The following is a 25,032-nucleotide window of genomic DNA, read 5'->3' as shown; positions in this document are numbered from 1 at the left end:
AATGTCCTCGATTTCTAGTTCGTTCGTAGTCTGAGACCCACGGAGGCGATAGGTATGTAACCAGTCATCGTTTGTCGGGCTCGATGGAAATGATGAGTGGTGCAGTCCAAAACAACATACGATGAAGCCTAGAACTGAGCCCATGGGACTACTAGTCTGAACACGCAAAGCACTACGTCGGCCCTATCTATTCCAAGCACTCAGGCTCGGCCCGACCCCCTATCTTGACGCCCTACAGCTTGAACGGCGGAGAAGGCAATTCAAACTGGCAAGTTCGAATTGCTCTCCGCCATCCAAGCTGCCATGGGTCTATGAATTCGGACTGAGCTATCCCATTCTCAGAACTCGTCCATCCAATACTGAAACAACAGATCGTCGTGTCGCAATCGAAACTGGCTGACGATGGTGCTGGTCAGAGACCTCGCGAGGCAACGGCAAACGTATAAAAGCTCACTGTGAATGCCTCAGGTTCTTCAGTACTCATCGCCATTTATCTGCCTACATCGCTCTTAAAGCACTCAAACCATACCACTCTCATCTCAATGTCTACCTCCAACCAAGACGTTCGCCACGATCCCACCCAGGCCCTGTCTTCCTTCTTTGCGGAGATTTTGGGTCTTCGGGCTGGTGTCAAGAACATGAAGCTCGACGTCCAGAACGATGTCGACGACTTCCGCAGCAGGCTCGACTGGGGCCTTGAGCAGTTCAACGCTCAGGAGGGCCACATCGAGGTCCTAACGGCGCGCCTCTCCGAACAGGCGGCGATCCAGGAAGCCATGGAGTATCAGCTCGCGGTACTCGTCGGCAGCGTTGACGACCACCGACGCAGTGACCGCGCGTTCACCAAGTCACTCGAAGCGTTCATGACCAAGGAGTTCCGCCGTGTCAGCAAGCTCGAGGAGGGACAGAAGGCGCTCTCTGACAAGGTCACTCTCATCCAGAATCAGATCAACTCTCTTGGGCGCATTACTGGCACCAAGCTGGATGCGATCTTGGCTCTGCTCTCGCGCCTGCGTCCCAACGAGATGACTGCCGAGGTGGCTGACACTGTCACTGTCCATGCAAATGCTGCACACAGCGCGTTCTCCAGGCAGCTTTCCTCTGTCCGGCGCGAACTCACTGATGTCAAGACCGAGGTGGGCAGCGCGGCTCCTGCTCCCAAGTCCGGCGGCGCCGCTTTATGCCCAATTGGCGAGATCACTGCTGAGCGTCGGGCACGTATCCTAGCTAACGCCCAGAAGCGTTTCGAAACTAAGCTAGCGGCTGGTAAGTCAACTTGATCATCTCCGCAACCGTGTTCATGCCCTCTAACCCCTACTGCTCAGGCCACAACCCTCCTTCCAACTTGATGGGCATAGCGGACTTTGTCGATAGCTGCATGGGCCGTTCCAAGCCTTCCGCATTGGCAACGTCCCAGACTGACTCCAACGCTGGTATTTCGACCTCTGCTCCCGGTTCTTTGTCTTCCACCTCGGCCCCTGCTCCTGTCGCTGTTGTATCATCGTCGCCCGCACCTGTTGCAACTGTCTTGTCCCCTGTGGCTGTTGCTCCCAGACCCGTGTGTAAGTCTTCATGCTCTACGGCCTCTGCCTCGGTTGTCTCTGTCCCGGTTTCATCGTCTTCGCCTGTGCACGTTGCACCTGTCCCGGCTCCATCGTCTTCGCCTCTGCCCGTGGTCTCTGTCCCGGCTGCACCATCATCATCTAAGACCTCTGCGCCTGTCCACTTTGCGCCGTTCTCGCCTCCCGTGACCAGTACTCCTCGCTCTACGTCTGGTTCATCTCGTCTGAGGCACGCTATTGCTATTGAGTCTCCATCGTCATTGATCGCGCCTGTCACGGCTCCTGTAGTTGACAGCTCTGTCCCCGTCCTCAAGAAGAGCCCCCTGCGTGTCATACCCGCTATCAACGAAGAGTCTCTCGAGTATTTGGACTATTCCATGATCAAGGATGCGACCATGCGCACCTGCCGACCTATCCCGAGTCTTGCTCCTGCCGTTTCTCAGGACGATGTATTTGTCGCTAAGCCTGTGTCTGAACCTGTTGGTGGATGGCTCACTTCCGAGGAACGCAAACAGAAGCTTCAGGCTCTGTTCAGAAGAGAAGAGGTTGAGGAAAAACCCGAGGCTACCAGTGGTGTGTGCCGCTTTCATTTTGTATTGATCAACTACTCAATGTCTTTCTGGTAGGTTCTTTGGACGCAAAGAAGAGAGAAGCGGAGCAGCTTCCCGCTCTCGCGCCTGCTCCTACACTCGAGGATATCTCGTCGGACGAGTCTACCGATTTCAATGTTCCCCCTACGCCCACGCCTGCGAGTGGCGCACGAGCGCTTGCCCGCGCCTCTGCTAGTCTCGACAAGGCGGCCTTTGCAAGTGGATCTGGTCTGATCAAACATGACACAAAGATGGCGAACCCTTCGAGCAAGCTTCGGCAGTCGTTCATTCCGACCTCAACATTGGTCTCATCCAAGCCCTCGTTCAAGCCCCTCAAGCCGCTGGTTTTCCCTCGTCCCGCTTCCTCTGGCATACCTATCCCACCTCGAGTAGCAGCTCTCCGCAAGGCGCCGGCTCCAAAGATCACTACGAAGCCTGCCAGTGGCATCCCTCGCGTCACATCCTCCAGTTCTGCCAGCTCAAACTCTAGTGGAAGTAGATCAATCGCTACGTTCTCGCGCTGTTCTTCCTCGAGTACCGCCACCTCTGCGACCTCTTCCGGTGTACCCTGCTCCGCTGCATCCCGGACCAAGACGAGTTCAAGATTGCCATCCGTAGCCACACTCGTGACGCGGCCCAGGTCCATTCCCGGCAGGACGGGTACGGTTCTCTGATAATCACGCATACACAAAAGTTTGCTTACACATTGGTCATTTTAGCTTCGCACCCTCGCCTGCCATAGCATCGTATCGCGCTGCATGACTCAATTCCAGTGGCTTAGCCATCTTGGGGAGCAGTCATCCTGCAGACGATGCGAGTTCCTTTAGCTTTTCAAGTTTCCTTCAAGGCCTCAAGACTATCCTGAATCTCTCGCACCTCTACTGACCTGGATACACTCGCTTCCCCGCTCTTACTTCTTGGTCAAAGTCCTCCTATCGCTCCTACGCCTTGCGAACGCCTCCCCTGGGACAACCGTCTGCATCGGCCTCGCCCGGCACTTTGCAACTAGCGTCCCCTCGCTGTCGCAGTTGCGGCCATCCGGACATCACACAAAGGTACATACTCTGCACCCCTTTTTACTGTGAGATTTCGAGACGACTTACCACTTCGCGCACCCACAACAGGTTTTTGAATGACTCGGGCTACCGTCCTGCGGTCTGGATGATCTACTTGATCAAGACCACCGGCGTTGACCGACCTTCTACACCACCTTTGCACGACCCGTTCGGCCCATTTCGCTCGTCCACGACAGGTTTTTGAATGACTCGGGCTACCGTCCTGCGGTTTGGATGATTAACTTGATCCAGACCAACGACGTTGACCGACCTTCTATAACACCTTTGCACGACCCGTTCGGCCCATTTCGCTCGTCCACGACAGGTTTTTGAACGACTCGGGCTACCGTCTTGCTATTTGGATCATTAACTTGATCCAAACCAACGACGTTGACCGACCTTCTACAACACCTTCAAAGTGCACGACCCGTTCGGCCCACTCCACTCGTCCACGACAGGTTCATGAACGGAACGGTCCCGCGGTTCGGATACATTGATCCAAATTAGCCGCGTACGACCGACCTTCTATGACACTTCTGCACGACCTACTCGCCACGCTTGCCTCGCAAACTCTTCCCCGGAGAACTGGCTCTCGGCGGCCCGGAGAAACTTAAAGATGAACTTCCGACCAAAGAACAAGGAATCGGACTATACGGAACTCTAGTGTATCTTAATAATTCTATACTAACCTCTGCCGACTCGATCCTGTAATTGCGCATTCTGTTTATTATAGTTAATACACGCATATATATTATGCTTGCACACTTAAACTATGTCTGACCAGTCGATGAGATTCTTGCTTTGCTAGTCCTAGTAGTACCAACTTAATCGTGTAATTGCCCTGCTTGCACAAAGCTCAGACGGTCTGATTGGTCAATGCATCGGTGAACGCCCGCTTCGGTTTCTCAGAATCACGTCATCTGAAAAAATATCTATACTGTCATAGTATATGCTCACTGCCATGTACACGCGTGCAGCTTCGATACTGGCCAAGTTAATCCTGCTTGGCTCAGATGTGTATTTACTACTGTACTATGTGACAGGCATCGCAACATAGAGCATCTATGGCTTGGCAGGACAGATCCGCTCTCTCGAGCCCAGACGCTCAGTGACGGTGCACCCTTGGCTATATAAACGGCCGGGCGACGAACTGTTTGCGAACTGCTAATGCTACCAAAGTTTTCGGGTCCAAAACGGCGGTGAGTGCCAGTTAAGGCGACCAGTGTAACTTAGCACCGTCGCGGAAGGTCACAGATTGCAACGGGCAATAGGATTTCACCGCACCCCCGCTCCCGCTCCCACCGACAACCCGTCGCGTCTGGTTGGCGTCAAGTCCTGTTTCCATATACGCTACTCGATCGCGCCACGGCTAACTCATCCCTCGCTCTCACATGGGTGGCTTTCATAAAGACTATCCACGACAGGCCGCCGACAATCGCGAGCTCCAGTCATGCTCTGACACTGCGACTTCTGGAGATGAACTTTACGGCCTCACACGAACACCCTCCCTCCATAGAGGCGCCACCCTTGAACCCCCAGCTAGGCGACGACATCCAGGTCTTAATGTCAATGTTAGGAAGGCGAGGCAGCTAGACCCGAACAATGGACGGTGCGCGATCACAGGTCGGCGTACCGACGTTGTTAGCTGCCATGTACTCCCATTGGACACGGATGACCAAACAGTAAGTCTTCGCTTGCGCGTTCTGTCTTTGGTCATCACCCGCTAACGATCATAACAGCTTTCGCGACTTGAATGGGCATGGGGCGTAGGCTGGCGGCGTCTAGACGTCGCTAGCCCATATAACACACTATTCGGTTGGTGGCATGTTCTAGCATGTCAGCTTCTTGTTTCCTTACTTTGGCGACAATGTACAGTTGGGAAAGAATGGAAATCCCTATTTGACAGTGGTGATTGGATCCTTTTTCCTGACTTTCGTCTTCTCCGCGCCCTTCGCTTGATGGCTCAGAAGCTAACGGCAAAGACCCGCGTTAAGTTGAACAAGGTAATCAAATATCTGAAAGCTTTCGTTTGCTAATGGCCATTGCAGACGCTTCGATGTCAGAGTACTTTCAAATATTACTTGATCGCCAGTTCGGCACTGGAGAATGAGATAATCACTATTGACTCGGCACACCGGTGTCGTACAGTGCATGCCTTTCCGTTTGCTACCTTGGAGCCCATCTATAGTCATGTACGACCACAATTCGTCATTCGCAGGCTACAAGTGAAGTTCAAAAAGTCGTATGGAGATCTGGAGCAAGCTCTAGAGAAGGTTCTCGAGCTTCACGAACCACACCTGATCGCGGAACTCAGAAGGCAATATGCCAAACCAACTCCTACGAAACTTCTCGTTATGCATGCCTATATGGTAGCCACCATGGAAGTCACGACGATAGATTCAGCATGGGTAAAACACCCAGCCCCGAGCGCGTTCAAACGACGTCTTCGGGCTTCAAGACGATACCAGCCAGAATATGGTAGCCTCAGCTTGGTCTCGTGCTCGAAGACAGAAAGCTGCACCCTTCTGGTTGATTCTTGGCCCAAGCGGTGTCGAAATGTGCATCTATGGCTTGTTCACGCCAACTATGACGCCGCAGATACGGGCTGGGAATCTGTAGTTCTTAATGACAATCAAGTCGCTGATTACCTTGCGGAAACCGAGCCTGTCTTCACACCGCCTACAGAAACGGACTGGCGCAGTTGGCGTCCGTGGTGGTTCCATCAGAAGGTATTGCGAAAAGATGCAAGAAAGTTCTCGAGCAATGACTGGGCTGCTCTTGAATTTCATGTTTATCTACCAGTATCCTAGACTCTACCGACTCACAAGTTGAGGGTGGGGTCGCAATCAATGATTAATGACCTTGCATCTACGTGTAGCAGTTGTTGATGAACGATTTACCCTTCTTGGTTGAGCTTCTTGCTGGATGCTTTGGAGTCTGAGCATCGCGTTTTCCACATTGATGCAATGCCCCAGGCCTTCAAGCTTCAAACTCCAAGCAACAGTTTTCGTGCTCCAACACAACTATTTCAGTTTCCTGGATTGCAATCTATCCGCCTCCCAGACTTTAGGTCCTACCTTGCAACCGACTGTACGCCATAGGCTGGCTGTTGCCCTCATCCCACTTGGGTTCAGCTATCTTTCCTGGATCAGTACTTGAATTAGAGGGTTCCTTTCCTAGGGTAGGAAACTTAGAAAATACCAGCATGGTAATCCTCTTTCGCCCCTAGCGGCTTTGCTTTCAGATTCATGCTGATTCATGTCATTTTCTCCAAGAACCACTGGCAACTGACATTTGGTTTTTACACCTCTCCGATCAGATCGACATTTGCAGCATCTCGAGCGTATATTCATAGGCTACTAATGCGGATATACATATGGATAGGGCCCCATAGGGCCCCGCATTGAAGGAACCTTCATCTAATCTCCAGCCTGACCAGTGTCACGCCGCGCGAACTGGAGCAGAGATACGAGCGTTCTTCCTTTCTCCTCGGACAATGATGGTCAACTTACCAGCCAACTTACCAGCCAAGCGGCAAGAAAAGTGTAAAGATTTAGGCCGCAATACCTATGGCATAGTGTACCCTGTGTACAGCATCACTTCAAGATGCGGGGCTAGTTACTCCGAGATTTGATCGGAGGATGGTTGATGGAGATGATGTACTACTTTTGCACCCGCCAATCTCCTCGACAGCTAACTTGCCTTTTCGCTTCCTACCTTTACTATTAGGGACCTCCCTAGTCTCGAACCAGACGCAGAGCTGCCCATAGGGCCGAAAAAGCTCCGTCATCAAGAGCGTCTGGTTCGAGACTAGGATCTCCCAGGAAATCCTCCACTCCCTTCACGCAGTCGCCGCCTTCCCTTGCTTGAGATGAGGCCACACCGCCCATTCAACGACTGCGGTCCGATGATGTACGTACTGACGATTCATATGACGCTCCCCCTGCACTGGTTTAGCGGTATATGAATAACGAATGGTGACAAAACAATAGGAAGTGGACATAGTCATGTCAGGCTTATTTGTCATAAGCACCCAACCCTGTCCTGGAGGGAGTGCTCCTCGGGCACAATGTCGACGGTGATCCTCGGTCTTGCATGCCTACCAGCATTGTGGCCGCAACGCCGCCTCTTTTGATCAAGAGCGCCTGTTTGGGATTCATACAGAGAGGCCCGTCGAGCGTTGAGATCCGTTCGCAGCTTACATACTATTATACAGCGAGGATTCCTGTTATTCGCCACAAGATCCAAGTTGCAATGTCAAGCTACTCGCCGTCTCTCACCGTACACTGGTTGGTATGTTGTAGCGTAACAAACCTTGGTTCCGATGAATTGAACACCATTCCTTCATTGCATAGCACATGACAGTTTTCCACCACAAAGAGTAGCATGCGATCGCAACGCTCCAGGTTGTCAATCAAAACTCTGATCGTGCTTCTCCAACCTCCCTGGATTGCAGTGTTACACCACGAGGCTGTCAGGCTACCCTGTGGGTGCCCCATTCCAACGCGGATACGAGACGTCACGCCTCCAAGGGTGACCGGGACAGCATGACATTGGGTGGGGTGACATCTAGGTGACCTGCACTGGACTGGCCACTCGAGAAACGTATAAAAAGGAGGCCCCCAACGCTCATCCTTTCCTCAGCAAAGATGCGTTTCTCTGCCATCCTCACCGCTGCACTCTTCACTCTCGTGGCTGCCGAGCCGGCTATCGTCAACCTTCGGGGCGACGCCCTCACCTCACCCTTCCTTGACAGGAGGGCCGACACCGTCCTCACTTTGGACGGCCGTCTCATCTCGCGCCAGGACGTACGTGATGCTGTCTGGATTTTGCCTAGGTTGTCGCTGAGCTAACTCACGATGCAGTGCTGCGAGGACCCCCCTGGCTGTGGTTGCGCTTCAGCCACTTGCTGCCCCAACTTCCCTGGCTGCGCTTGTTAAGGGATTACCAGGTGAGATAGCTCTTCATGTAGCAATAGGTCTTTTATTCATTTGTCATCCTTAGCCTTTCTCATGAACAACAGGCATTGGGTCGGAAAGGTTGTAGGAGGAAGGAGGAAGTTAATCTGTACAGAAATATAACATTGTGCTTGCATTGTGCATCTTGATGGAATGTGATCTTCATGCGCGCGTAGCTTGTCAGTGACAGAGAGGAATGGGCAGGTTTTGGCTTGATAAATCAAGTATTGTAAGTTGGACTTAAAATAAGTAGTGAGCAGGGCGTTTTCAGCGTTTTCAAACTGATAGACTGTTGTTTTAGCCCCTGAGTGGAACGAAGGATCGTCCGAGAAGGTAGCTAGAAGCAATGATCTGGACCTTTCCTTGTTGGGCACGGTCATCCGCGCTTGCGGTCCGCGAACCGTTAATGGTATTGGCTATCTTCGATCATGCCATCGATCACTTCCTCGACCAACAACGCCTCTGCCCAGCCACCACTGCAAGCCAGACTTCAGTCGGATATTGACCAGCTTCAAGCGTTATTATCTAACGGCGAACTTGACGGAGATGGTGTAGAGAATCTCGCTGAGCTGTTGTCGCGGCTGGAGGATGCGAACGGAGTAGCCGAAGGCGTTGAGAGTCGCCTCGACGATGTTATCGGGACACTGGATACCCTTCTTGCTTCCCTGGAACAGCAAGAGCAGGAAGGATCACAGAAGGAGTCGACTACAAGTGACTCTACACCGCAGGAGAGCCAGTAGAACCCTGACAGCGAGAAGAATTAGCAAGATACCTAAGATGGTGCTCGTACACTGGTCTCATCGTCTTGTATTTAGACGCTGATCTGAATCCAGCACTCATCTTAACATTATCACGTCACTGGAGAGGGAATTCAGGTTTACATTTTAATGTTGTAATATACTACGATGCATATGTTTGCCAGAACCTAGCTTCCAAAAGTCCGGTTCGAGTCATATGCAGATGCATGGATAACAAAGCACGGATAGTACAAGAGCAATACACGTCGAAAGCAAATTAATCGGCAGCGTCAATCACAAGCGCCATGGGATCCGTCCGCTTCACAGTGTCAATAACGTCAGAGCCCTTTCGGGAAAACACAAGCTACGAGAGCTGTCAGTGTTGCGGACGAATGAAAGAGGTGCTGAGAAGCTTACCAGATAAGGGTTTGCGGTCGATCCTGTCGTGTCCGCAAATACCTCATTCTTAGACACCTCCGAGACACTCGAGTCGTTGTACTTGTACCAGACGTCGGGCTTTTCTGGGAGATGCCGCGAATAGAAGAAATAGTGTCCCCAGGAAGGGGAAGAGCCACGGTGGATGAACACCGACGTCAGTTCATAAGCAACCTGTTTCTCGTCACTCCAGACAAGTTCTAGGTCGTCCTTGAGGCTGGTGATCTGTTTCCGAAGTTCTTCGATCTCGATTTTAAGATGATCTTGTTCGCTATTGAGCTGTGAAATCAACTCCTCGTCAACGTCTGGGATGGGGAGACTTTCTTGCTTCGAAAGGAAATCGAGGGAGCTATTCAGCGACTCGACATAGGACGTCTAGATTGGTGAAGAACGGGTTAACAATGCAAGCCTTTATCTGACGCGCTACTGACCTTCTCGTGAGTTAGTGTCCGCAATCGCTCGCGCTTGGTATTCAGCTCCTTTTGAATTTCCTTCGCCTTCGCCTTCTTCTCGGCATTCGCAGTGTCAAGGTACCGATCCATATAGATCATGTCCTCAAACTTGACGTATGCCTGTGACTTGTACGCTTGTAGAGTCTCGCGATTGAATTGTACGCGCTAAACAGAGTTGATTTCTTAAATCCACGACATTGCAGGAGACTACTTACCTGAAGCTGGATTTGCAGGAGTGGTGGAAGATCGACAAGAGAAACTTCCATACGGTTTTTCTTGCCTTCATACTCGACCACATCGTCAAAGTATCCGCTAAGCCCGTCGTATATATCAAAACTGTGCTCCGCGACGTTGACAGGGAGGTGAGAGAAGAGGTCCTCCTTTTCATGAATAGAAGCCGACTTGGCCTTCACATCAGCCTCGGACAGTGCGCTAAGGCGTTGTTTGATCTTGCCGAAGAACAGCCTGTTGAAACACGTATGATTACACGTTGAAATGTATTGAAGCGGGCAAGCCTACCTCTTAACCACACTCCCCTTGTCCTCTTGATCGCTCATCCCGTCAAACTTCAGTAGCGCAATCTCAATTTGGAACAGGCAGTTATCCATGCACTCCGAGACGTCGTGCTGTTTCCCTATGCAACTGTTCACTCCGAAAATCCCCAATTGACAATACATAACCTACCAAACATCATAACGGACTCCGAAGCCACTTGCGATTTCCGTGCAGGAAGTGGCGGCGGTTTTGGCACCTCTGCTTGTTGTGTTTGCATCTCCACGTCTTGTGTCTCCGCCGTAGCAGTCTTCGCCGTGTTCGCTGCCGAAAGTCCAGCATTGGCTTCACCACGCAATCGAGGAAATTTAGACCTACGCGGTGATTCGACTTGCTCCGCCGTTGACGTGGACGTTGATGGCTTGCTTGAGTTAGAGCTGTCAACGTCCATTGCCACCTCGTCCCGGGAGCGTTTGCCCAGGATGGAGTCGCGGCGCGACAATGCTGCCGGTGGCTGGACTGATGCGGGGCCATCCTCAACCAAGGTAGCGTCTGTATCGTTGGATGCATCCGTACCTCCGCGATCTGCTTCGTCGTCTTCTTCGTCTCGCGAGGTGACCAGCGCTAGCCGCGCCAGCTCCTCAGCAGGCGTTACTGATGCGAGCTCGCAATATTCCAGCTGCCAAAACAGATCAGCCAGGTATCTGACGACTATGGCAAATTTCATCAACATCCAGCAGGGGGAGAGCGAAATAGTGAAAATACATTTCTTGGAACGAAGAATTTCGCGCCGGGTAACAAGTCGGCCGCCAACTCGGTGGCGTTTGAGGTCATCGTCAGAAAATTTCTCTTCCTCAATGGTTTTGATGTCGGTATTTGCCAATGGCGCAATTGTCTCTCGTAAATCCTTGATGGTATAGAAATACTAAACGAGTGCATCAGCAAAGGAAATTTGAATTCGCCAGTGTCTTACCTGTAATAATGAGTTAAGGTAACAGGTATTTCCCAGTTGATTAAGACCACGAGGAAGCTCTGGTCTCGCAGACATCACCACGTCGCCGGCTGAAAATTTCTTCAAAAAAAGATATGAGAAAGGCAGACAGAAAAACTTACGATCTTGACCAGTCTCCAAGAATTGTCTAAGTCTAGCACTGTCTCGGACTTCCGCGATGGCATTAAGAGCCTCTCGCCAGCGATCTGACTGCGATGGCTGCTCCTCCACCTACAAAACTATCATGGCACTGCTGCTTCACGCAATAAATGTGCACTCACCCGCATGCAATAAACTGTTAGAAGCATAGAATCCTCTACGTCGGTGGGAACCTCAAGGACAGTATACGCTCTTGATGGATCCATGATATTACGAGATGACTCCGCCCAAAGTGTTCGCAACTTCGCGCTCTCCCGTGCCTCTGCGATAATTCGGAAGGCGTCGTTCGCGTCCCTCTGCAGCTGAGAGCAGTTTTCTGGGTCTCTCCACGCACGGCGAACCGCATCTCGCCAGGCGTCCGCGATAAACTCCTCCGGCACATCGTTGTCCAGCTCGACTCGCAAAGGGCCTTCTGGGCCAAATCCGAGTGCTTCAGCTGCTCGGTTGCAGTCCTCGTCTGTGTAACGCCCGCGCCCGCGTTCTTCCATGACAAGGTTTTGAAGTTCCTGAGGCGGGATGTCGCCACGATCTTGCATGGTCCGGACGATGCCATAAAAATGCGAGAAATATATGGGCGTGTTCTTGGGATCGCACCGACATTGAGCCATGTATGCGAAATTGAGAAGTTCTGAACGGAAGTCAGTCACCCAGTCGTAAAATGGATTATAGACGGCTAGAGAATGCGTACCCCAGGAATAAGAAGTGGCCGTCATCCCTAAACTCTCCCAAGAGTGCTCGATTGGTCCATAAGTCAGCGAAGTGGGAGGTAGTGCTCGTGCCACTGTATCCAATAATTTAGTGACGGGGAAAGCACCAATAAAAGATACGGACATTGATCTGGATGAGCACCGATACCAGTCTGGTACATCTCGCGTGCACTCTCGATCTTGATCCACATCGAGTGCGCCTTGTACTCCTTCAAATTAATAGCTGCCTGAAATCAATCGATGATAATGTATGTAAATGTAAGTACTCACAGAAGCGTTTATGATAGTCTGCCACCCACGCGCCCAACTCTACCCAGAAGCGAAGCATTCTCGCGCGGTTCCGCCTGCCTTCTGCCGTCTCGATGTCTGTTGTCGGTGGGTTGAGCGACATTTCCCGGGTATCACCTGGGCCCTCCGTTTCCTTCAGGACGAACCCTATTGCCTCAAACATGACGCGGCTGATACAACTGAATGAGCGCAGCGTTCGTCTACGTAAAGTATGCCTCACACAGTATCCGACCAACCAATCTTGGCTTGGAACGTCTTGCGGTGGACGGGCAAGGGCCGCACCTCGTTCTTCCATAATCTGTTTTCAACGATGCTAAAAGGACGACCATCAACATTTTGAGCACAGCAGAGACGCATATACGCACGTGAGGAATGTCTCCCATCCTGCTATCACACTTTCTTGGGGGTTCTTGCCAACCGCGGGATTGCTGAACCGATCTCTGGAGTATTCGTCGACGTACTTGGAAGCCGCGACACCTGGAATGACACCCGAAACCACACAATACAGCGAACACTGACAGCAGACGTAAAGATCTAACAAGTCACCCTCCTCTTCTGGCTTTGGATCCTCGTCCATGTTGGCCTCATCGGCGGGTGTAGCAGACGGTCCTGAGCTAGGTGTGCCCGAAGCAGAAGACGAAGCGGACTGCGTGATACCTTCCCAGCCAGTTCTGGAGAAAGGTGGGTTGAGCATCTTGGCGTCGACAGCCTTTTCGTAGCGATGGAAATGGTGGGTCTTGTTCATCTGTCCGAACGGTTGCTCTCCTAGGCAAGACGTCGTGCGCTTGCGGCGTTCTTGGTCAGGGAATGGATTGTAATTTTCCGGTTTGAAGGACTTGGCGAGTGGAGGAAGGATAGATGAGGATTTCCATTGGAGTAGGACCCAGCCATTGTCTCTCCGGCAGTAGTACGCATTTGGGTGCGGGATGGCATATATGAGATCGTCATTGGAGGGTGGAGGGTTAGCCCCCGCCGAACGGTTCGAAGTCGATGTTTCGGCCGTGTCCTGCGCAGGCTTAGGCTTGAGATCCGGAGGCGTGATGCTCACAGAGAAGAGCGAATGCTCAGGATCATGCAAGTACTCTGCCACCCGCGGGGGCAGGATACCCGGTCCTGGCCTCCTGTGCTGCTCGCGCACGGCTGGGTCCCACCAATTCTCCTCCTCGTCTTTATCCCGCCCGTCGATATCTGTCACGGGCGCGACGGTGGAACCCCACCCCGAGGCGCCGTATGTGTTGCTGCCGCCCCATGAGCCATCCCAGGGCGTAGGGCCCGTCTCCCATGCCTCGCCGCTGCCGCCGCCGCCGCTCCACCCCGTGTTATCCGTCGCGTTCCCTCGATCCATCGTGCGTCCGCGCGTGTGGTATGAGCCCGCCCAGGAGGAAGTGTTGTCTGGTGGGATGAGGTCTGGAATTTGATCGTCGCCGATGAGGGCTTCTTCAACGAGCTGCGGTTCGCGGAACGAGCTATGGTCTAGGTCGTGGTATGTGGGAGGAGGCGTTGAGATGGACGCGATCTTCGTGTGCTGCGATCCCAGGTTCTGATTCTTGGGACGAGAAGGGAGGGGCGGAGGATGTCCGGAGCCAGTGGCATAGAAGCTCGCCGGCTCGACCGGACCTGTGGTACTCGAAGGCGGGGGACCAGAAGAAGTTGGTGGCGTTATAGGCGGACCAGAGGGCATGTGTCGACGTCGGATATAGAGTCGTTAATATAACGTAGAGGTGACTTTGAATGCGTTCAATTGGGGTTACGATCTGCGCAGTTCAAGGGCAAGGACTTAGCACATCGTTGATTCGACCAAGAATCTGCACAAACTGTTTGCGAACAGTAAGAATAAGATCATTCACCCAATGTCATCTAAGCTACGCCTGTGATATAGCGAAAGTGATTTAAGTCCTGGACGCGTCAGTTGGCGATGACGAGGGCAAGTGCAAGCGCCAAAACGTTCGTGTCACTGTCACGTTCCACACACGAGTCCACCTCCGCGGGCGCTATCAATTTATGGCTGCCAACGTGACTTTGTTTAGCGCAGCGTATTTTACGTTGTAAAACTGTTGTAAATCATGCTTCTGGCTTTTTCTTACATGAACGGGAGCCGCAAAGAATAATACAAAGCTTCCTGTTCGTGTGTCAAAGGGTAACTACAGCACACTACTATGGGTGTTCTACCACCGACCAAGCCGTCTAGAATTTGAAGACCTACGATATTGGTGAGCATAAGTCCGTGTCGCAGAATGAACGAGCAAACTAACCTGCTCCTGGGTATAGCCCATCTGCTTCAAGATTCCCTTGAACTCGCCCTGGTCACGGCCAGCCTTGTCACCAGCGAGGGCCTCCATCTGCGGCGGAGGACCTAAAGTAGCCATACTCGTAAGTGCTGATGATAACCGCGCACTAGTCCGTTACTTACCACAGACAAAAACCTTGACCTTCTCCTTGAGGTCAGGAGAGGCCAAGTGCTTCTTGATGAGCTCAGCGTTTACGTAGCCAGTGGGACCTGAGCAGTTACCGTAAGTGAATGTTTACTAACGGAGTACCTCGCTGAGAGTGCGACTCACCAGTCCATCCTTTGCTGGGCTTATCCAAGGTATAGATAACGTCGAAGTTGTCGGGGTATTTCTTCTTGAGATCTGCGAACTCCTGCTTGAGGAGGATGTCACCCTCGGACACATTAGCATAGATAAGCTTGAACTTGGTCTTGTTCTCCTTGTCGCGGAGGGCATGAACCAATAGCTGGTACATTGGGGTGCTGTACGCATCTTAGCACAAGCGAACGAAGTGTCCTATTGAATGACTTACATGCCACTCCCACCAGCGACCATGCCAACCTGCTCGAACTCATTCGCTGATTCATTTATCAGCAACCAGCAGCGAATCGCACTCAACACTCGCGCAACTCACTCTTCCATGCGAGCTTAGGAATAGGTCCCTTGACTGCAAGCGAATCGCCCTCCTTTAAGGTGTGAATGTACTTGGAAGCGACGCCGGTATCATACTTCTTGATCAGGAAGATGAATTCTCCCTTTGCATCGGAGGTAGAGATGGGTGTATACGGCCGAATAACTGGCTTTCCTTTGTCGTCTACAAGGTCATCGGGATTCGCTGCCCTCAGGTAGACGCAAGACGTAATGGGCATCAACGACGCCTGGTTATCAGGCAGCTCCAAGACAAACCTGCGAGAAACGGGACGTCATCAGTGTGACTGCGGCGCAAATCAACGGAATCAATTTACTAACTTAGCAGTATTGTGGTTGTAAGGCTCGACCTTTTTGAGCTTGAAGTTAACCCAGTTCTTGGGGTCAAGCGGGCTCTTCTCCTGGACGGCAGCCTTGGGCGCTGCGCTCTCACCGCCAAAGCTGGTGTATGCATATGCCCCGAGGCCAAGGGCGCCTGCACCGGTCAAGTATAGAGCAAGGTTTGAATTTGACTTTTGAGGAGCAGCTTGACTCGAGTTGAATCGGACGCCCCGGGCCTATAACAAGGGCAATAATAGTCAGCACTTTGCGAATCGCAAACCTAGACGTGTGTGCACACCAGGGTTCTCGCCGTCACCGCGCCGCGGATGAAAGACATGTCGAATATAAGCTATTTGAGTTCAGTTGGCCAGTCAAGACAACACAAGCGCTGTAGCGTTGTGGTTGCGTGAGTAAGAGACGAGTTGCCCTTCCGTATTTCTCCAGATGTACTTACGCGCCTGCTTATGTGACGCCTGAGAAAAGTAACGCGGTGCCCGAGCGTGTTCGTGGACGCCGACAGCCACGCGTCGGAGGCCTGACATCTTTACTCATTGCTGCTGAGCTCATATTTGCCACGCTCGGAAGTCTCCGTGGCAGCTGGCAACAGCCGAAACAAAGCCGAAATGAGATCCCCTCGAAGGTTGCTGCTGTTCGAGTCTCGAGATGGCGTCAACGCCGTAGCAAAGCGAGCCAGGGCAAGTCTAGACCGTGTCACTCGGCCACAGCCACGACCGATCATTTCCCTTTGACCAGGAGGTCGCCGACACCTTTTGCCTTGTCCATTACAGAAAATTTCTTGGAGGAATCCGCCGGTGGCGGTCAGGTGAGACCTCGATCACTGCTTTAGTCCAATGTATTTCCGTACAGCGCTAAATCACAGAAAAAGGAAAGGCTTTTGAAGAGAAATGGATGCTTCGTCCATCTTCGTGCGCAGTTTCTGATAGGCACTGCGGAGCTGTCTACGGCTTCTGGGACCCCTGAAGCTCATGTCAGGTTTTTGAAGTTCAAATGCGAATCCGGACCTTAGCCTAGGGTTAGATTAAATTCCTGATTTGGTGGTACCGATCAATTCAAACACCCGCCCCAACACCCCCGGCTTAGGGTTATCTGAATCTCTTCCACCGAGCTCGCGCTACCCAACCACCCTCATCCCGCCAGGGCACCTTCTAGTCTCTCCCTTATCTTCCATCTCTGAAAGGTCCTGCATTGACGAGAAGCGTGCGATGTCTTTCGTGAAACTCAGCATCTTCGGCACCTCCTTCGAGGTAGGCATAACATCTTGACTGGCCTTGGGGGGATCCTTGATTTACGAGCGATCGTTTGTTCAGGTCACAACTCGCTATGTCGATCTACAACCAGTAGGAATGGGTGCGCTCTTTCTCCTGCCCTTGTTGTATCTTTTCAGAAGACTAACGCCGCTTCCAAGGTGCCTTCGGTCTTGTTTGGTACGCGACTATCGCCTCGAGAAGAGATCTGACCATTTTCAACAAACGATAGCTCAGCCAAGGACCAGCTTACCGGTTCCTCCGTTGCGGTTAAGAAGATCATGAAGCCCTTCAGCACCCCCGTTCTCAGCAAACGAACGTATCGTGAACTGAAGCTTCTCAAGCACATCCAGCACGAGAACGTATGTAGCTCACATGGCAAAGAATCCCTCACCCGAAACTAATTTTTAACTCCTTTTCTCTGTTCTAGATCATTAGTTTGAGCGACGTGTTTATCTCCCCTCTGGAAGATTTGTGAGTGGCGTCCTTGTCGAGTCGGCTGCCGATGGCTGATGGTTTTGACAGGTACTTCGTGACCGAGTTGCTTGGAACGGACCTTCACCGCCTTCTGACCTCGCGACCGCTGGAGAAACAGTTTATCCAGTACTTCCTCTACCAGATTCTGGTGCGCACATATCTGGGCTCACGCTCATTGTTACGGACTAACACGCATTGCAGCGGGGATTAAAATACGTACATTCCGCCGGTGTTGTTCACCGTGACCTTGTGAGTGTTTCAGGGGCCTGATTAATATGGGACTTAAGTATGGTCAAGAAACCCAGCAATATTCTCGTCAATGAGAACTGTGATTTGAAGGTAAGTAAAAAGTGCATCTCCTTATGTGCTTCTATCAATGACACATGACATGCAATTCTTAGATCTGCGATTTCGGGCTTGCTCGTATTCAAGATCCTCAGATGACTGGTTATGTCTCGACACGATACTATCGTGCACCAGAGATCATGTTGACATGGCAAAAGTACGATGTCGCGGTCGATATCTGGAGCACGGGTTGTATATTCGCCGAGATGCTGGAAGGAAAACCACTTTTCCCTGGCAAAGACCGTAAGTCGCACTATTAAAGTACGTGCTTTGAAGATTACTGAACATATATCATAGACGTTAACCAGTTCTCTATCATCACGGAGTTACTCGGTACACCACCTGACGATGTTATTGAAACCATTGCTAGCGAGAATGTGAGTATGACAGTATTGAATCAGGAGGATATCTCAAGCCGCTTTCTATAGACCCTTCGCTTTGTTCAAAGCTTGCCAAAACGCGAACGTGTACCCTTCAGCCAAAAGCTCCGGACGACGGACCCTGACGGTGAGGAATACAAATATTGGCTACGTAGCTATAATTTTGATGCGGGCTTTAGCTCTTGACCTTCTTGAGAAAATGCTTGTCTTTGATCCTCGTAAGCGCATAGACGCGACTGAGTCATTAGCTCATGAATATGTCGCACCTTACCACGACCCAACCGATGAGCCTGTTGCTGCGGAGCAATTTGACTGGAGCTTCAACGATGCTGATCTTCCAGTTGACACCTGGAAGGTGATGATGTATAGCGAAATCCTCGGTATGTGGCACTCATCAATCTATCGTCTTAAAGAAAATGCTCTTAAATTTTTTTGGTAGATTTCCACCAAGTTGGCGACACGACCGTCGCTGGCCAGATACCCGAGGGCGCATTGGCCGGACCAGAAACCGCTCAAGCGGCTGCTGCCATCGCATCCGCCAAGTAATCGTCGTTTACGGTTAATTATCCTACGCGTCGACACTTTCATTTCTTATCCCTACCTTTCTCCCGTGCACCTTGTACCGCTGAGGATCCTATGGTGATTCTTGTTCCATCATTCCTTTATGTCCGCTGACGCTTTCATCCGAACCGATTGACTCGACTTGTTTACTGACACACGATGTACTTTGTAAAGAGAAAGCGCGAGAGAGAAGTCTTCATATACATGTATCCTCACGACCCGTAATACACGCAGGGTTTGATAAAAGCATGGCTTAGTTCTGTTACTATAGAGATGCTTATACTGTATCATACCATATACACGAAGCGGTACCTAACGCACACAGTTTTTGTCATTTTTCTTAGTCTAGTTTTGAGTTCAAGACGCGAAACGTGTCATTGCGGGGCCGCAGACAGCAGAAGCTCGTGGTCCGATCAAGGACGACTCCTTGAGTGATGTTGATGCGGACGCGGACGCGTTCGGTGTGATCAAATCATATGCCTGCTCTTGTCACGCGCCCCCGAGCATGTTGATAACGACGCTTTCGGGTGTTGACCCCTTTGTCATCGTCTTCGGCCAGTTGGCGTCTGCGCCCTATCTCTACTAAGACACCGTTCAGCGCTTGAAGAGACCAGTGGATGCCTCCCAGACGAAGGCCGACGGCTTTCGAACTCAGCTTCCCAGATGAACCTCGGGACGAGCTCAACAGTGAACTGGACGCACAAACGGGAAGGCCACGACGGAGAGATGCGAGTCCTATAGCTGATAGCAGGGTGCGTTGTTTCTTCCTCGTGAGCGCCCACTTTGCGTGACGTACCTCTTAGAATCAAAGGCGCCGTACGGTCGAGGAAGCACCCGCGAGAGGTCAGTAGCAACCGGAACTCGGCGCCACAACTTTCCATATGATGTACTTTCAGATAAATACTATGAGCCTCATGGTATAGCGCTCGAAGAGACCGCTGACCTACAACTCGAATTCGAACTTGAGGCAGTCCCAGGAGATAACACGCGACCTGTACGCGTGCTGACGCGTTTTGCGTTCTTTGACACCGGCAGGGGTGACCTGTTGGTTGACTTGGAAAACGTCAAGAAACCGGGTATGACCGTACGAGGTGCCGGCATTGTTCTACCGTGCATTGAGAGTGAGGAGGATGAGGCTATGGACGATGACCTGGACAACGAAGAGAAGCCCACTGAACAGGAGCTTCGTCTCGACGAGATCTTGGATTGGGAGATAGACTTCACAGATCGAAACAAGTGCGTGCACAACGTATCTATACGTATCTGGGTTTCTCTGACCTCCAAGGTTGAAGACCGCTGTACATCAGAACCGAGCACAGCTGGTACGAACTATCGAGTCCGTCGAACAGGTACCGTCGGTACTACCGCAACTTCTACAGGCCGCTTCGAATCCAGCAGCTGGTCATCTCGACAGCCCATGTCGACCCAACTCTGTCATATACAAAGTTTTTGGAAAATATCGATGGCATCGACATAGTTGGCAAGGTAGTCGACCAGAACGATATTCGAAACTCGGAGAATGTAAGAATTCGTTGGCAAAAACCAGAGCGACAGGCTTGCCAACTCTGAGCTAAACGCCATCAGGTCAACCGCTTACGTGCAACTCTAGAGACACTGAATGACGCAGACCGCCTGCGCGACTCGCGGCTGATACGTGAGCTACTCAATCAGGCCGGCCCTCCTCCGCTGCAGCTGGCCTTCATCGCTCCTCCGAAGCAACATATAAGACTCAGAGTTCCCCAGCCCCTGATAGGTAACCTGGACAATGCCGTCCTTCGCCCAGAATCGCAACAGCCGACCCACGTTACTCCGACCATTGCAGAGTTAGCGAAGGGGTATTTTCGAGGAGAAACTCTCCAGGTCGTGGGCACTAGGCCTAAACAGGAGCCAGAAGCGGACCAGGGACAATTACGTCTTCGGCTTGAGTCATTCTTGGGACGCGCTCAACATGGACACAGACGCATTCGCGTCGATGGGAGGAATCGGGTTCGGCCCCGCTCGCAGTTCTTGAAATGCGTGATGGTTGACGGTATAGAATATTCGGTAAGACTAGATTAACTCGTCAAGTTTGAATGAGGTGTTGAATATCAAAGCACAGGTTGGAGACACTGTAGTGCTCGCTTCTGGTTCCACGGACGGCAGGAGGCCGCCAGAGCTACCCCAACCTGATCAGGCTGCCCGCGAGGACCAGCTTTCGGACTACTTTTGGTAAGCCTTTGTTAGCATATTATGCTTTGTGGCTAAATTTATGTTATGCAAGGTTCGCCAAAATCATACGCATCCAAGAGAACGAGACGATGCACGTCCACTGGTTCGAGCACAGCTCCAAGACGGCGATGCGCGAGATTAACGATCCTCAAGAGCTCTTCATGACAGACACGTGTAGCACCGTGAAGCTTTCTGTCCTCGTAGGCATAGTCAATGCCCACTTTGTCCCACTGGGAGAGAAACCTCCACGGAAGAATTACCGTGATTATTTCTACAGGTCTGCTTCATCCCTCATTCTTACATAATCACTGTTTCCTCATTAATGGCGTAGGTTTAAATATGATGCGAACACTGGCTCATATCAAGACATCGACGTCAAGCTCGAGGAAGAAGTGCGCGCGGAGAATCCGCCAGACAATTGTCCAGTCTGTAAGATTATTGAGAAGGACGACATTAGCCGCCATGCCCAGCGGATAGACCGGGGCGTGTCCTGGCAAGGAGTCGACTATCATATTGATGACTTTGCTATGATCAAAGCCGATTCAGGACCCTGCCACATTGGACATATTGTGGAAATTCGCTTTCCAACGAGACCTCGAGATGGCGATGTCGAGGCCCATGTCGCAGTCAAGTTGTACGGCCGTGTTGATAGACTCGGGATGGAGACGGAGCTTCAGGACGAGGTATTATTTTTTGTGGAAATTATCTCAATGTATGATTGACAGAATATGTTGTTCCATTATAGCGTCATCTATTCGCAACCGACACACGAACAACCGTCCCCATACACCGGCTTGGCGGCCTATGTCATGTCATCGTACCCCCGTTCCACGACTTTGACGTGCAAAAATGGCTCGCCGAGTCGCCCCGGCACTTTTTCGCCAAGTTTTACTTCGCGTCGCTCAACGCGGTGTGGTGGCAGCGCCGCGCGCTGCGCGAGGACGAGGTGACTGTGTGCAAGGACTGTGTGCCGAAGGACCGGAACGAGTCGAGAGCACTAGATAGGTTCCTGGCAGAGGGCAAGCCCCTGCGCACGCTGGATCCATTCGCGGGCGTCGGCGCGTTTGGGATGGCCATGGAGGAGACGGGCGTGGTAAAGGTCACGCATGCGATCGAGATTTCTCCGAGCGCTGCGAAGACGCTGAAGTGCGTACCCCAACATGGTTTATTTTCCTCTTCATTTTCCCAATTTAACATGACCTCAGGCGCAACGCGGCGAGGGATGTCAAGGTGTACAACCAGTGCGCAAATCTCATCCTCAAGCAGTCGATCAAGAAACACGAGGGGATTCCTGTGGATGAGCTCAAGTCCATCGAGGATGCACCCCTGCCACCTCCACCTTTGCCGGACGAGATTGACTGTATCGTGGCTGGTTTTCCTTGGTATGCATACTGTCTTTACCATAAATTTGTTTCGTTGAATAATTTACGTGCATTCATTTGCCAGTCAACCACATTCTCGGATGAACATGTATCAGCGCACGACAGACAGCAAAACATATCTCATGCTGAACCTGCTTTCATGGGTCGACTATATCAAGCCCAAGTATATCATGTTCGAGAACGTTCGCGGCTTCCTCTCGTTCCGTCTTCGTGCACGACAAAAAAACCGACATACCATTACCGGAGGAATCGAGATGGGCGGCCTTAAGTTCTTGATAAGAGCTCTGACGGAAATGGAGTATGTAACATCTTTAAAGTGTAAACCTCAATTCAACGTTAACATGGTGTCGCTAGCTACCAATGCCGCTTCGCAGTCTTACAGGCTGCCCACTACGGAACGCCGCAGGGACGCGTACGTTTCTTCCTCGTCGGAGCGCGTCGTGGACTGCCCCTCCCCGATCTCCCACAACCATCCCATGATTTCCCGCTTGAAGACGCCCTCGTCATTCATCTCCCTGGCGGGCGCGATGTCCATCCCATTTTAGCGGTCCAAGGCACAGCGCCGCATCGATTTGTTACAGTTGAAGACGCTATTGGGGACCTCAAACGATTCGACTGGTACGTCCCATCTCAGTTTCCACGGAATCATGGTCCTAGAAACTAAATGATTCTCCTAGGAGAAAACCCAACCCCGCCCACCCCCAAGCCAACGGAAACAACAACGCTCTCCAGCTCCCATCCGTAGTCTGCGACAACGAGCGCGCGTTCTGCGGATACCAAGGCCCCAGCGCCACCGTGGGCTACGAGTCCGAGCCGCGCAACACCTTCCAGGCGTGGGCGCGCAGCCGGCCGAGCACCGACATCCAGCAGTACACGCGCACGTACGAGCCCACCAAGGTCGCGCGCGTGATGAGCGTGCCGATGCAGGCCGGCGCGGACTACCGCAGCATCCCGCGCGAGCTGTGGGAGTGGCAGTTCGCGAACCCGTCGTCGGCCGTCGCGCGGGGCGGCTTCCGCGCGGGGATGTACGGGAGGATTGATCAGGACAAGTGGTTCCAGACGACGGTGACGAATGTGGATCCGACGGCGAAGCAGTGCAAGGTGTTGAATCCTTGGGTATGTCGTTTGAGTGCCTTGCTGGGTGGTGCTGATTGTGTGGTGGTTCGAAGTGCAAGCGCATGGTGACCGTCCGCGAGCTAGCGAGGAGCCAGGGGTTTCCGGACCACTTTGTGTTTTATGCTGGGGCGGATCGTATCCTTACAGTGCGTGTCTTCTCGCCATATTGTACAATGGACAATACCTGAGGATCGGCTAACTTTACGCGTAGATGCACCGTCAGATCGGTAACGCGGTCCCGTGGCAGGTCAGTATCGCACTTGCGCGCGAACTGCGGTCGGTGGTCGTGAAGAGGTGGCATGAGGACAGACAGCAGGAGGAGAGGGAAGAGGAAGATAGTTCAGGGCGATCTCAGCATCGCGAAAGTCGAAGCAGAACAGCGAGGAGTGAGGACATGATGGAGACTGACTGAAGGGGGCCTGCACAGAACCTAAGATCTCGCGTTGAGTTATTGGCGGATATTTAGCTTTACTCTTGAATACCTTCAGCAATGCATCAGATCTGTTCAACTTGAGCCTCAGTCGCTGTCCCGCCCAAGTACTTGAAGCGATTATTGCTCATCATCGTCTTCACCTTCTTCATCAGCGACCTCATACCCAACCCACACAACCTCAGAACAGCTCCCGCACGCAACGAGATGCACATCCCGCTCCATCTCGCCCTGCGTGATCCTGTACGCGCCCCCACACCTGCACCCATGCATCCACACCCCACCCTCCCCTTCTCCGCCCCCTTCTTCCTCGACTTCCTTGCAGAGCACCTCGGCGAACTCCTCGAGCGAGACAACCTGCGCGGGCCTCGGCCCGCTCCGCCCTGATACAGCACTTGCGGCTCTCAGGGCACGATCGTACGCAGTGCGCGAGGCGGGGTGCGACAGTGTCGCGTACGCGTCTTTGAGGCGCGCGATGTCCACATCCTCGGGCGGCGTAGAGCCGGCACTGGAGTTCGGAGTATGAAGAGAGGGGGAGGGGGAGGGGGAGGGGGAGAAAGGCTGGCGCCGCTTGTCCGGATGGGACGCGAGCAGCTCGCGGTGGTACGCTGCCTTGAGCTCGACGGGCGTCGCAGAGGGCGGGACGCGCAGGAGCGCGTAGAGGTCTGCTGCTCCTGTGGGACGATGGGAGGGCGCCAGCGTGTGCGAGAAATCGAAGGACCTAAGGTTGGCTCGGAGATGGCACTAGTGAGTGCACTGGGTTAGTCGGCAAGATTGAGAATTTGGATTGAAGGAAATTGGGTTTGCCGTAATATTAACTACGTACAACAGCGTTGAATCGTGAAAGAACTCTTAAAGTGCTACTGTAATGAAAGTAGGTAATGTCAATTATCAGACGCGCATCCGAGTCCGAACTCTAGCAGTCGTAGTCCGACTATATATATACGTTCAAGTTGGTGGTTTGTAATGTCCTCGTAATTGAGATGGAGAACCTCGACCACGAGAACAGAACAAAATACCACGTATAATAGCTGTCTGAAGCAGAAGCAGAAAACCGTCGCATGCATATGCAGTACTGTAGCTTTGTACCACCCAGGCTTTCCGAGTCGGACGTCATCGGTATGGTCACTGACAGCAGCAGCAGCAGCAGCAGCAGCAGCAGCAGCAGCAGCAGCAATCAATCAATCTATGCCGTCAGCACACTAC

The 25,032-nt window shown here is 52.2% G+C and overlaps 10 protein-coding genes across 10 annotated transcripts; 7 read left to right on the top strand and 3 right to left on the bottom strand.

Moving 5' to 3' along the window:
- Positions 1–524: 524 nt before the first annotated feature.
- On the top strand, positions 525–2,914 carry CONPUDRAFT_161791 (uncharacterized protein; the record flags this gene model as incomplete). Its single annotated transcript, XM_007765577.1, has 5 exons — positions 525–1,266; positions 1,326–2,135; positions 2,189–2,607; positions 2,652–2,812; positions 2,872–2,914. The coding sequence occupies exons 1-5, from the start codon at positions 543–545 to the stop codon at positions 2,912–2,914; spliced, it is 2,157 nt and encodes a 718-aa protein (XP_007763767.1). The 5' UTR covers positions 525–542.
- Positions 2,915–2,979: 65 nt separating this feature from the next.
- On the top strand, positions 2,980–3,897 carry CONPUDRAFT_79352 (uncharacterized protein; the record flags this gene model as incomplete). The annotated part of the gene is made up of 2 exons (XM_007764664.1): positions 2,980–3,179; positions 3,277–3,897. Coding segments are annotated over 2 exons (336 nt in total), but the record flags the coding sequence as incomplete, so codon positions are not given.
- Positions 3,898–6,678: 2,781 nt separating this feature from the next.
- CONPUDRAFT_141419 (uncharacterized protein) lies at positions 6,679–7,578 on the top strand. The gene is made up of 3 exons (XM_007765576.1): positions 6,679–6,866; positions 6,917–7,119; positions 7,200–7,578. The coding sequence occupies exon 3, from the start codon at positions 7,303–7,305 to the stop codon at positions 7,567–7,569; it is 267 nt and encodes an 88-aa protein (XP_007763766.1). The 5' UTR covers positions 6,679–6,866; positions 6,917–7,119; positions 7,200–7,302; the 3' UTR covers positions 7,570–7,578.
- Positions 7,579–7,856: 278 nt separating this feature from the next.
- Positions 7,857–8,147, top strand: CONPUDRAFT_87090 (uncharacterized protein; the record flags this gene model as incomplete). Its single annotated transcript, XM_007765504.1, has 2 exons — positions 7,857–8,015; positions 8,073–8,147. The coding sequence occupies 2 exons, from the start codon at positions 7,857–7,859 to the stop codon at positions 8,145–8,147; spliced, it is 234 nt and encodes a 77-aa protein (XP_007763694.1).
- A 446-nt stretch (positions 8,148–8,593) lies between these two features.
- On the top strand, positions 8,594–9,005 carry CONPUDRAFT_161789 (uncharacterized protein; the record flags this gene model as incomplete). Its single annotated transcript, XM_007765575.1, has 1 exon — positions 8,594–9,005. The coding sequence occupies one exon, from the start codon at positions 8,594–8,596 to the stop codon at positions 8,903–8,905; it is 312 nt and encodes a 103-aa protein (XP_007763765.1). The 3' UTR covers positions 8,906–9,005.
- A 25-nt stretch (positions 9,006–9,030) lies between these two features.
- CONPUDRAFT_116336 (cysteine proteinase) lies at positions 9,031–14,343 on the bottom strand. Its single transcript, XM_007765574.1, has 16 exons — positions 14,242–14,343; positions 12,792–14,180; positions 12,647–12,739; positions 12,409–12,596; positions 12,263–12,361; positions 12,120–12,212; positions 11,554–12,059; positions 11,395–11,503; positions 11,255–11,343; positions 11,047–11,206; positions 10,474–10,992; positions 10,309–10,423; positions 10,005–10,254; positions 9,769–9,954; positions 9,320–9,712; positions 9,031–9,266 (listed from the first exon to the last, which is right to left on the bottom strand). The coding sequence occupies exons 2-16, from the start codon at positions 14,105–14,107 to the stop codon at positions 9,180–9,182; spliced, it is 4,203 nt and encodes a 1,400-aa protein (XP_007763764.1). The 5' UTR covers positions 14,108–14,180; positions 14,242–14,343; the 3' UTR covers positions 9,031–9,179.
- A 148-nt stretch (positions 14,344–14,491) lies between these two features.
- On the bottom strand, positions 14,492–16,119 carry CONPUDRAFT_79348 (cytochrome-b5 reductase). Its single transcript, XM_007764663.1, has 8 exons — positions 15,961–16,119; positions 15,663–15,898; positions 15,328–15,599; positions 15,226–15,271; positions 14,985–15,175; positions 14,837–14,923; positions 14,679–14,779; positions 14,492–14,625 (listed from the first exon to the last, which is right to left on the bottom strand). The coding sequence occupies exons 1-8, from the start codon at positions 15,997–15,999 to the stop codon at positions 14,611–14,613; spliced, it is 987 nt and encodes a 328-aa protein (XP_007762853.1). The 5' UTR covers positions 16,000–16,119; the 3' UTR covers positions 14,492–14,610.
- A 673-nt stretch (positions 16,120–16,792) lies between these two features.
- On the top strand, positions 16,793–19,008 carry CONPUDRAFT_79347 (mitogen activated protein kinase). The gene is made up of 13 exons (XM_007764662.1): positions 16,793–16,927; positions 16,991–17,030; positions 17,089–17,107; positions 17,160–17,289; positions 17,358–17,401; positions 17,453–17,552; positions 17,606–17,653; positions 17,702–17,743; positions 17,806–17,992; positions 18,047–18,126; positions 18,178–18,256; positions 18,309–18,509; positions 18,569–19,008. The coding sequence occupies exons 1-13, from the start codon at positions 16,886–16,888 to the stop codon at positions 18,673–18,675; spliced, it is 1,119 nt and encodes a 372-aa protein (XP_007762852.1). The 5' UTR covers positions 16,793–16,885; the 3' UTR covers positions 18,676–19,008.
- Positions 19,009–19,591: 583 nt separating this feature from the next.
- On the top strand, positions 19,592–23,928 carry CONPUDRAFT_96502 (S-adenosyl-L-methionine-dependent methyltransferase). The gene is made up of 13 exons (XM_007765573.1): positions 19,592–19,926; positions 19,983–20,211; positions 20,275–20,733; positions 20,789–20,898; positions 20,951–21,175; positions 21,230–21,581; positions 21,644–22,044; positions 22,104–22,280; positions 22,345–22,578; positions 22,635–22,898; positions 22,958–23,396; positions 23,450–23,542; positions 23,608–23,928. The coding sequence occupies exons 1-13, from the start codon at positions 19,769–19,771 to the stop codon at positions 23,806–23,808; spliced, it is 3,342 nt and encodes a 1,113-aa protein (XP_007763763.1). The 5' UTR covers positions 19,592–19,768; the 3' UTR covers positions 23,809–23,928.
- Positions 23,929–23,967: 39 nt separating this feature from the next.
- CONPUDRAFT_40005 (uncharacterized protein) lies at positions 23,968–24,492 on the bottom strand (the record flags this gene model as incomplete). Its single annotated transcript, XM_007764197.1, has 1 exon — positions 23,968–24,492. A coding segment is annotated over one exon (525 nt), but the record flags the coding sequence as incomplete, so codon positions are not given.
- Between the last annotated feature and the right edge of the window lie 540 nt (positions 24,493–25,032).

The sequence above is a fragment of the Coniophora puteana genome (assembly GCF_000271625.1).
Source record: "Coniophora puteana RWD-64-598 SS2 unplaced genomic scaffold CONPUscaffold_1, whole genome shotgun sequence".
Taxonomy (NCBI): domain Eukaryota; kingdom Fungi; phylum Basidiomycota; class Agaricomycetes; order Boletales; family Coniophoraceae; genus Coniophora; species Coniophora puteana.
This window is presented reverse-complemented; position numbering and strand designations above follow the sequence as displayed.